The sequence below is a fragment of the Plecotus auritus genome (genome assembly GCF_963455305.1).
Source record: "Plecotus auritus genome assembly, chromosome: X".
Taxonomy (NCBI): domain Eukaryota; kingdom Metazoa; phylum Chordata; class Mammalia; order Chiroptera; family Vespertilionidae; genus Plecotus; species Plecotus auritus.
This window is the reverse complement of record NC_137784.1, coordinates 128,949,958-128,961,975: the sequence shown is the minus strand read 5'-3', so window position 1 is coordinate 128,961,975 and position 12,018 is coordinate 128,949,958. Positions and strand designations below refer to the sequence as shown.

The following is a 12,018-nucleotide window of genomic DNA, read 5'->3' as shown; positions in this document are numbered from 1 at the left end:
TGAGCCGTGTTACCCTAAAAGCAGTAGCTCTGTGTAGGATCAAAGTGGACATTTAAAAAAATGAAAAACTATTTCTGAAGGATTCTGTTTATCACATATTACTGCTGCCCATGTTTCACATTTGTAGTTAAAATGTTTTCTGGATTTAATACTCTGAAATTTAAGACTTTCAATCAATCCTTTATCAAGGTACAGCCAATGATCCTATATAATAAGAGGCTAATATGCAAATCGACTGAACGGCAGAATGACCAGTCGCTATGATGCACACTGACCATCAGGGGGAAGATGCTCAGTGCAGGAGCTGCCCTCTGGTGGTCAGTGCGCTCCCAGAGGGGGAGCGCTGCTTGGCCAGAAGCCGGGCTCATGGCTGGTGAGCACAGCCGTGATGGCAGGAGCCTCTCCTGCCTCCGCAGCAGCGCTAAGGATGTCCCACGGGGAGCAGGCCTAAGCCATCAGTCGGACATCCCCGAGGGCTCCCGGACTGTGAGAGGGTGCAGGCTGGACTGAGGGACTCTCCCCACCCCCCTGAGTGCATGAATTTCATGCACCAGGCCTCTAGTTTATTAATAAAAATACTTATCTTTAGCTATACAGAATCTTTCTTTTAAAGGGCTTCAAGTATCTCACATATGATCATAATTACTTTATTAATATTCTTGGAAAAAAGTGTGTTGGGGCCCTGGCCAATGTGGCTCAGTTGGTTGAGCATCGTCCTGTGCACTGAGAGGTTGCTTGTCAGGGAACATGCCCAGGTTGCAGGTTCGATCCCTGGTTGGGGGTATGCAGGAGGTAACTGATCAATGTTTCACTCTCACATTGATGTTTCTCTCTAAAAATCACTTTTAAAAATCTTTTTTAATAACTGTGTTGGGGTAATTATCCTTTATTCTTTGTACCCTCTGGGGAAATGGTGTGCCAATAACAGAACAGCTGACATTTCTGGACACTTACTGCATGCCAGGCATTATTATAAGCATTTTACATTTAATCCTGACAAAAACCCTATGGGGTTGAGACTGTTATCCCCATTGCAGACGAGAACACTAAAGCACATAAATATTACGTGACTTTCAATGTCACCAATTATGTAAATGACTGAGCCAAATTCAGACACAGGCTGCTGGACTCCATGGCATGTGTTCAGAACCACACACCAAAAGGGCTCTGCAGACAGGTCACCTCATTGGGCCTCTCTCATCAGTAGCTGCTGAGAGCCTGGCAGCCGGGTCTTAGGTTCCATTTCTTCTAGCCCTACACTTCCTTTATGTGAGTCTCTGTCCCATGAGTTCAGTCATAAATTCAAGCCCTCTACCTAGACAAAATTCAAGAAATTCCATGCATGCCTATAGCTGTAAAGATCAATTTAAGTGACTTTATTAATGCCTAAATTAACTTAAAGTACATTTTATTCTACACATTCTACCATTAGCTAAAACTGCTTTTCAAATTTCTAGAATATGATTGAGAGCCATGCACTTTACACCATGACCCAGACATACATATACACAGATCGCTGACAGAAACATTTCAAGAAACCATATTTATCCATATTATGTATTATGCTCCTAGTATTTTCTCTTCTATTCCATTTAAAATGCTGGTTTTAATCTAGTAAATTAACTTCATAATTCAATAATAGGTTGGCATTCGCAGTTTTTAAAAAAGAAAAAACTCATCCAATATTTATATTACCTTTGACTGAGTAAAAAATGAGCAAACAATCCTATTTAATAAAAGCCTAATATGCAAAACGTCCCCTCAGGCAGTCGTTCAACCAGGAGTTTGACCGCTCACTATGAAGTGCACTGACCACCAGGGGGCAGCAACCAACCTCCCATGGCGCCTGGGCAGGGAGCTGCGACCTCTCGCCAGCTACCTGGGGGCGGGGGTAATGGGGACAGAGGTGTGGTGAGAATGCAGAGTGTCCGCGGAGCTCGTTCTAACTCCGCCTGCTACCCTTCCCTGGAATGCCAGGGCTCGCACATCAGGGGAACACCCCCCCCCCCCCCCCCCCCCCCCGCGCTCATGTGCTGGGTGCCCGTGAGGAGCCCACCCCACACGCACGCGGCCTTTTCCCGGTGAGCCCGGCCGCAGGCACTGGGACCGCAGGGGCTAGCCGGGCTCCCTGTGGGTTTGTGCAGGATCTGGTCTGTGAGGCCAGCCAGGAGAGAGCGCGCTGCCTGCCCAGCTTCCATGCAGCGCTGCTGGGCGGCCCAGAGGCCCACGCTGCGTCCTGGCCTACGGCATCTGGCCACGCTCACCACATCTACGCGTGGAGACTCGGGCACAGTGACTCAGGTGGAGGGGGGGCGCGCGGGGGCCCGGGGGCCCAGGGGCTGCCCAGGGCCCAGAGGTCAGCTAGGATCTGCCCTTCCACACCAGAAGCTCGCGCTTCAATCATCCGCCAGGCCTAGGGACCACACCCATGCACTAATTTCATGCAGAAGGCCTCTAGTAAATCAATAAAGGAGAAACTCTGGTATTGAACATACCACCCCAACAATCAGACTTTTATTTTTCTGTAGCACTATCAGGCTCTGTTCCTACATACCCAATTTCTGCTCCTACCATTAAAAAAATTACCATAGTATCAGAAGCATTGCCACATTTCTTATCATACAAATTTACCCAGAACTAGTATTGAGTTACAATGCATCTTAAAAAGCAAAGCCAAAATAAAACAAGAAAATACATTCTTTAGCTGCAATAGAAAATGTTATCTAAACAATTTTCACATCTTACTGGATTGACATAATACAAAATACATTCTTTAGCTGCAATAGAAAATGTTATCTAAACAATTTTCACGTCTTACTGGATTGACATAATACAAAAACAATCAAGTTAATGGGGTCGATTCTGTGTGGCTAAGCTGCTCAAGTTAAATTAAAAGTTTAAATCCCAACATGAATACACTGAGTGGTGAAAATACTAATGGGGCAGGAGGCAAGAGAGAGCCAAAGGAGTGGTCTGAAAGAAAAAAGCCCACTCAGACACTACTCACCCGACGGCTGGATTTGGAACCCACCTCTCTTGGCCTCCAGATACTATTGCATGCATACAACAGCAAGTTTACTTCTGACTTCAAATACCAATAAAAGTCACTGAGATAATCTGCAGCTGATTGAACAGTTTCAATGATATCAACAAAGTGATATTTTTTCAAGCAGGGCCTTTTGTATTGTTCAGTGCAATCAGGCTTAGATTACGCTTCCAGGAAATCCCTTTTTGGCAAACTCTCGCATTCCCCACTGTGGCAGTTTGGAAACTTTCCTTTCCCTCCTGTCTCAGAGGAACAATTGTCCCTTCTTTCCAAAACTGCCCTACAAACTGGGCTTAATCCCATCCCCCTCTGCCTTCCCCAGGATACAGCTCAAGAAAGGATCCCTTCTCTCTGTTGCCTTAAAAAGATGTGTCCACAAATATATTCATTCACCTCTCTCAGACTCTAAGGAAAACACCTTCCCTCAACATGGCTGCTACCATTACTTTTTTTTTTTTTAAAATATATTTTATTGATATTTCACAGAGAGGAAGGGAGAGGGATAGAGAGTTAGAAACATCGATGAGAGAGACATCGATCAGCTGCCTCCTGCACACCTCCCACTGGGGATGTGCCCGCAACCAAGGCACGTGCCCTTGACCGGAATCGAACCTGGGACCTTTCAGTCCGCAGGCTGACGCTCTATCCACTGAGCCAAACCGGTTTCGGCTACCATTACTTTTTAAAAAACTATCTACTCTCTCTTTATTTTCATTTATTTATTTTTAAAATTTTATTTTTTATTTATTTCAGAGAGGAAGGTAGAGAGAGAGGGAGATAGAAACATCCATGAGAGAGAATCATCGATCAGCTGCCTCCTGCACGCCCTACACTGGGATCAAGCTTGCAACCCGGGCATGTTCCTTGACCGGGAATCGAACCATGACCTCCTGGTTCATAAGTTGATGCTCAATCACTGAGCCATGCCAGCTGGGCCATACTCTCTCTTTCAACCCCTACAAACTGTCTTCTGTCTCCTCCACTCAGATCATCTTCCTGGATTCAAAAACGTTCAACAAATGTATGCCAGGCACTGTACTAGGCACTGGGGATACAAAGAAAGAAAGGTCCCAATCTCAAGCAGTTCAGTTAAGGAATCCGGTCCCCAGAGAGCTTGCAATCATCAAATCTGAAGGACTCTTCCAGATCCTCTCCTCTCCTTGACCATCCACAGCATCTCACACCCATGATCATCACCTTAAACTTCACTGTCTTTGACTCTCTGCAGCTTGTAGGGAGTGAAGGAGCCAGCCAAGTGAATGCGAATGGTTAGAGAGATGAGAGTAGAACCTGCAGGGTGGGGTCTAGATCAGCGGTCGCCAATCTTTCAGACTTCACAGACCACCAGTGGTCCATGGACCACTGGTTGGCGACCACTGGTCTAGATAAAAGTTTTCAGATGGGCAGTGAAATGAGAAACAACACTGAGAATTTGCACACAAATGTCATCTTCAGACCACCAGTGTCCTAGTTCAGCACTGTGGACCTCTTGCTTGGCTCTCTGACTTCCCTTCCTGGCTTCAGGAGCTCTCTTCTCTATTTACTCTTCATGATGTTGTATTCAGTTCTAATATTTATCTGAAAACCTTCAGTGGTCTCTGCTACTTCCCAGAGTACAAACTCCTTACCCTACCAAGGATATCCACTGGATGACCTCAGATTTTTCCCTCTTCCCCACACTCCAGCCAAACTTCACTGGCTACCCTCAAACACTTTGCAACACTTCTAGCTTTCCCTCTGCTACATTAAGAGTCAGGGGATTACATCTGCTTTAAATTCTACTTCTCCCACCATCCTCACCCACTGAAAGTGATAACCATCTTTCAAGGCCCAACCCAAATGCCTATCAATTCCATGCAGTCTTTTTCAATCTGGGTTGGATGTGCTGTCTTCATCCTGAAACTTCTCAATGGACTTCCTCTGCATTTCTCTTACAGCACCAAATGTACACTGTCCTATATTGAGGCCACATATGCTTGTCATACCACATCCCTGAATGGTACTAGGTATCATTCATTCTGTAGTACATTTATCCTCACCTGCCATCATTGCTCCCCAACACTACCCAAAATAGTACTTTGAAATGAACTTGATTTGTGAAACAGTTACACATGTTGACTTGAATAGCAGGGTCTGATATTCCAAAAGCCGTGTCAGTAGCTGGTCTGTTTTTATCTGTACTTTGTATTGTTTTGGTGTCCAGTCTAACTTTTTAAAAATGACTTTTAGTGGTTAGAACTCAGAGAAGTTAATTTCCCAAAATTTTGAATGAGCAATTCAGTTCACATTTTTCTCCAGTTTGTCACTTTATTAATTGCCTAAAGGAAGAAGTAGATTCCTGGAACAAATTTTTAAAAAGGCAAAGTATCAGGACTTGAGAAATCAAACTCTCTGTGAACCATTCCAATAACAGCAACATCCAGAAATCCATTCAATTTGTTTCCCTATAATAGATTTCCCCTTCATTTTCTATTAAACCCAAGATTAATAAAAAAAATCCATCATTATACAACTCCCATGCAGAAGTCATCATGCTGAGATTAGAGAAATAAAAAAGGCTGATCCCTGCCTTAATAAGCTCACAGTATAGCAGGGAGGATGGGCAATTACTACATAATTATTATATAAGGCAAACTGAGATTAAGTGCTGTGATAGAAGGACCTGCCAAGTTTAATAAGTGAGATGGTGAGATTAACTCCCATCAGGTGAATGCACATGACTTGGAAAAAGGACCTGGGATTGAGCAAGATTTTGGAGGGTGGGCTTTAAAGAGACAAGAGGACTGCAGGAGAAGAGGATAGAAAACCAAAGGCTCCAAGTCCAGAAAGTTCTATGTATGCCAGAAGAGTATAGTGTGGTCCCACATGGTTGGAGTGTAGGTATAAGCCATGGGAAGTCACTGAGAAGTTTGTTTTGTGGAGAGTTGGACACAGAGCGACATGATCAAAACTGGCAGCATTGCCAGGCCAGCGTGACTCAGTGATTGAGCACCAGGCTATGAGCAAGGAGGCCATGGTTCAATCCCCAGTCAGGGCACATGCCCAGGTTGTAGGCTCGATCCCCAGTGTGGGGCAGCCAATCAATGATTCTCTCTCATCATTGATGTTTCTATCTCTTTCTCCCTCTCCCTTCCTTTCTGAAATCAATAAAAATATGTGGTTTTTTTTTTTTTAAAAAAACTGGCAGCACTGTAGAAGATAAATTGAAAGAAGAAGAAACTAAAAGAAGGAAAGCCCGTTGGGAAGCATGACATAAATTAGGAAGCATAAGTAGAAATGGAAAAAAAATATTTGAGAGTTACTAATAAGTAGAACCTATAGGGATTTGGAACTGATGTGGGTATGAGAGGCAAGACAGGGGAAGAATAGAAAAGTTGACTTCAAGTTCTCGAACCTAACAACTGAGAATCATCTAAATTGACGGACATGTAGGATCAAAAGCAGGTCTGGCAAACTGCAAAGAGGATAGGGAGGTGACGAGCTTGTGATCCTCATGGACTTCCAAAGGAAGATGCTTGAGAGTTAGGCTTGTTAGATTCACTCAAGGCCAATGTCAGGGCTAGATTTAGAAATCACCCATACAGCTTTGGCAGCATAAGCTATGAGACACTAAATGAAACCATTAAGGCAAAGAAAGTAACATAAGAAGAGGGCTGACAGGGGACCACTGATGAGATTTTTACTTTTAAGGAAAAGATAGAAGCAGTGGGTACTGGGAAGGAGTAGTCAAGATGGTAGAGGAACACAGAAACCAAAACTTGCAAGAGGGTGGTCAAAATGGTTGAATGCCTGGGGGAGAGAAAACAGAATTAAGACTGAAGTGAGGCACTATATTTGGCCAGTAAAAGGCCATGAGTTCCAAGAAGGTACCTCCAATAAAGCTGGATACTGGAATGGGTTGGAGGAATGAATGAACTGGAAATAAAGACAGACTATTCTTTCCAGAAGACTAAATTGAAGTGAGAGATGGCACAGTAGTTTAGGGGAAAGCTGGGCCAATACTTGACATTTGAAGAGGATTAAACCCTAAAAGAGGCAGAAGATGCCAGAAAAAGTGGGTGAATAATAGAGCAGGATCTTATAGATGGGCTGGGGCCTCAGTTTCTTCAAACTTATGTGAGCCATTCTTTAAATTTCTGATAATTTAGGGCCAGATATGTAAAACCCAGAACACTTTTCCTAACTGAATTTTCATAGATTAGACTTACATTCTCACCTTCATAATAATTTCAAATATGTGGTCCCATAAAACTTTTTTATCCTAATAGTTAAAAATATTTAATATTGAAATATCTTTTAAGTCACATATTTAATAAAAAACTGAGAAAAGGCTGAAAATGTATTGAACTCTATATCACTGCATTTGTTTTAAGCATTACATTTGAATCTATAATCAAAACATGACTCATGATGAGTACTTCCTATCCTTCTAGATTTCTACAGTCTTTATGTAATTGTCCTTTTTATCAACCATGAATTTCCTTTGACTGAAACAACTGCTGATGAAATCTGGGAAGAGAGAAGCCTTTTTCTCACTAGAAAAAAATCTTATACATTTATTGCAAATAAATTAATTAACTAAAAGCCATAGGAAGAAGAGCTACATTACAAAGTAGCTCTTCTATTTAATGATCTCTTTCATTACATTCAGTCTAGCTGACAATATATTGATCACATATATATGTGTGTATGTGTGTGTGTATTTCATTTTTAAAAAATTATTTCCTTGTTTACCCCTTAGGAGGTGTTTGCCTCCAAGTTTGTTTAGCACCAAGCAAAAGAGGAGAGAGGTAACAATATGCAAGCAAAGAATGACAAAAAAAGAAAAAGAAAAAAAGAAAAGAAACAGCAAGACCAAGGCAGAATACAAAATTGTTTTAAGGGCAAGATGCATGGGAAGCTTTATTTCAGTCATGTGTAAAAACAAAATTAGATTATTCAGTTTAGTGAATAGAAAGGAAAAGTTCTAGGTATACACATCCTGAATCTTGTTTTAGATGAAGTCATAGATTGTAAGTAAACACACACTTAAGTCTGTCCTGCCAAATATACACTAAATGCTATCAAATGACATTTAAAGTGCCACTCCTTAAAAAAAAAGTCTGCACTGAACTACTGTCTGTGTCCATGGGGTATGCATATCGTTCTTTAGCTAATCACGTCACCTTCTTTATCCAGTCATCCCTACAGGGGGACAGCTGCAATTATGTCAACTTTAAATTTTTTTAATTAAAAAAAAAGAGCCTGCCTTATTCAGCAACTGCCTGCACTACCTGTACAATGTATCTGAATTTTAGAAGTGGGTTTGCTTAAATGACATGTAGTCTCAGAGGACTTGTTCCCATTTACAACTGGTACCACCAAAGCCTGACATGCATCCATTCTTAGCTCCCAAGTTGAGGAAAAAGACCTTTGGGACGTGACTTCACAGTGTGGCACATCACATGGCCACCATGGCCCACTTCACAGCTTCATGCCTGTTACAGAGGGCTGGCCAAGACCCAGAGCATGCTCAGGGATGGGAGAGCATAATTTGCTCCAGGTCAAGCTCCCAGGCTCACTCGGAGTTCTAATCCACCTCCAGGCCCGCAATGCAGTCACCTGGGATGAACCATCCCGCACAGGCTGTCTACCTCTGGGAATGGCTCAATCATGTTTAAGAAATACCTTCACATACACATCACACGGGGAAGTGCAGCACAGACAGTATATGAAAGAGGAGACACCCAAGAACCTTTCGACGCTGAAAACCCTGGAATTTACCAGACTATGGGCCAGAGGAAAGGCGTATCTCGTGAGGATCTCAAACATATCTCTTCTGCTGTGGCCTTCTTGTTTCAATGCGAACCTTAGGTTTCTCATGTCCTAAGGGGCAGGAAATTTGACATATCAGAGTTCAAATAAAGCCATATTTGTTAGCTAAAAATCTTGTATTCAACTAAGGAGTAGAAGATTCACTTACCTGAAATGGAAATTTATCTAGATTACAAAGAAAATTACTTTGCTTTGTATGATATTTTGAAATATCTAGTTTAAGAACCCCAGAAAATATTCCCATTGTAATCATGAATGTAAAATCAAAGCAACTAGTGCTAAAGAGAAGACAGAACTAAAATTCATTTTATAAAAAAACACATCAAACCTTCCCTTGCATATCATCTACTGTGTCTGTCTACTTTAACTGGTTTCTGGGATATTTTTAAATATAAAACTGTATTTTATTCATAGAACTTTTCAAATGTATGTTTGCTATCAAATATAATCTCAAAACTGTCAAACATGTCATTTAAATACAGAAGCTCTTTCCCTCACTCTTTATGTTTTTAAAGTCTTATTTTTAAAAATTAGGAAATGATTGGCATTTGAAACTCTCATACAAGTAATGTGATACATTTTTGCTATACAATTTTACTTTTATAGAGTTCTATATAACCACAGCGTTCTATATTGCCCCATATTAGGAGTGACTATACTTGCAGGAACTAAAAATTAATGATCAAACTATATTTTAAGGATAGCTTCTATTACATATCTCTTTAATAAGCAGGAAAACCTTCCTTTAAACCAAATCTAAACAGAATAAGCTCCCGTAAGTATCAATTTATATTATACAGCAAAATAACATTCTATCTTATTTTTAAAGCTGGAGTTTTTAGGTTGTCTCTTAAATCAATCATGGCACTAAGAATATTCTATTGTATCCTGCATTCACTTTCAACCAGAAATAGGCACTATGCTGGACTCTGGGGATACAGATACGCATGAGTGAGACAGATCCAGTCCCTGCCCTTTTGGATGTCACAAGCTTCATATTTTTCAAAGTGTTTTTAATTTATTATCTCAAGAGCACTTTTAAAGCTTCCTAAGTCTTCAATGTGAAGGACCAGCAAAGGGCTTGCCATATATAATCCAACATGTGAATGACAGCAAAGGAAGTATAAAGAACCAGACTCTTAAGACCTCTAATGAATAACCCATGATAGATTATTCTGTACACAGATAGCATCTACTGGGCCTTGGCAGCTCCAGGATTCTGTGCTTTCGTTTTTAAAAACATGTAACTGAATAAAATCCAAAAACTGATTCACAACATATTCCAAGAAAACGGCAATATTAGTTGTTGGCTCATGATGCCAAACACTAGTCAAGCAGAAGGAAAACAACTCATTTCAATAAGATGATATGCTTTTAAAGAGTATGCCCTGAGATACAAGTATATCATAAGAAGTCTCAGGGCTCAAAGAGCTGTGAGGAACTTTCTTCCTAACAGCCTTGGGTCAGATGATAACTGGGCAGCATCATTCTCTTAACCACTCAGCAAGAAATTAGACCATTTCTGGATAAATATTTATTCTGATCTATCAGTAATTCCAGCAACTACTTTCAATGTGCCAAAGCAAAAGTGATTCAAGTGACTTATTTTTGCCATCTTATGCAGATGTAATTAAAGGACAGGAAGAATTATTATATCATCTTGCCAACAAGAAAACTGAAGTGGAAAATGACTAACAGAAGGCAGATCACCACATTTATAAGAGAAATATGTGCATATACTGTTAAGTTCCAGTTGGCTCCTTTAGAGTCTGCCTCAATAGGGAAACACACCTTGGAAAGAGCCTTGTGGCATAATAATGTGGTAGTCTGACCCTCAGCCTCTTTAACAACTGGGTCACATGGGGATGCAATAAGCCTCATTATAATAAATGAGTGGAAGTAAACACATCCTTTTTGCAACAACACTGAAGCGCTGATCTATTGAGGTGTCATTTCTAGAATGCATTTCTAAAGAAATAACACCATCACTGCTGACTTCAAAATAGCACATTGTCTTTAAACTGAGTAAATGAGAATGAGGTGTACAAGAAGACAGAAGGCTTTTTGGTGATATGGTTTGGCTTTGTGTTTTTTTTTAAGGCTCCAAGTTGTTAGCAGGGGCTATACAACCTCGGGGGGGGGGGGGGTCATAATTCACACATTCAGAGCCATCTTTGCTTCTGTTGCTAAACAACATCCATTGGGACGTATATCTACCATGTGAAAGCTGCTACACGCAAACAGAAATCCCCATATTCAGAGCTGGTAAAACCAAATATGTAGGGGTTGTGACTACTTGCTTCAGTAGAGAAACACAGTTGTATGATGGTTACTGACTACAGATGTCAGCTGGCCTATGAGAGGCAGCAGGGTGAGTTTTTATCCTACTGCTGCAGATCCCCTTTAATAACTTCAGGTATTACCGCAAAAATGGAACTTGATTCTCATGGCATTGGTGTTTCCAGGAAGATAACTGAGTTAAAAGGTTGTGCTACAACATTGTTCTTGGCCACTGTCTTTGAGCTTAATTCTAATTCCAAGAAATATAGGGTATGCCCCCCAAAATGTGTACATACTACTTTAACAGCTGATAACTCATTTAATAAATTGAATATTAATAAACATTGACTTTATAATCATTCAAAGTATATGTTTAACACTTGAGAATTATGCCTGGTGAAGTGTTCCTAGCCTTTTGTTCTTACAATAAACAGTCAAAGGGTAAAAATGTGCTTTCTCTTATTAATTTTGGGTGAATAATAGTCAATACAAGTTTTTCCTATTGAAAAGGCAACAAATAGGATTTGTTAAAAACTCTATTAGAATAAAAGTCATTTCAAAATCATCAAAATAGCAATCCCATTTCCCTTGAGTACTATAATATAACACTCTACTCCCATGGATCCTTTTACACAAAATGCAAAAATTTTCCTTAAAAGTAAATCCCCATATTTCTAGGCCTCAAAGGGTATGTATCTGGGATCATAGATGAGGCATTAAAACAAAAACAAGAAAGACAAAGTGGGGAGTGATGGAGAATTTTAGTTCAAGTATAAAAATGCCATAATTCTTTGTTTCTGATAGGCTGTACTAGTCTTCATCGTTTATAAATCAAAGACAAAAAACTCTACTGTGTTCATAATCCAAACCAAACTATG

General features: G+C 40.7%; 1 protein-coding gene across 6 annotated transcripts in view; it reads right to left on the bottom strand.

The window, feature by feature from the left end:
- MTM1 (myotubularin 1) overlaps positions 1-12,018 on the bottom strand; it is a 109,874-nt gene that overhangs the window by 46,940 nt on the left and 50,916 nt on the right. For all 6 annotated transcript variants that reach the window (XM_080652190.1, XM_080652192.1, XM_080652191.1 and 3 more), the window contains one exon: positions 8,810-8,911. In XM_080652190.1, coding sequence (XP_080508316.1) covers positions 8,810-8,911 — 102 coding nt within the window. The remainder of the gene's footprint in view (positions 1-8,809; positions 8,912-12,018) is intronic.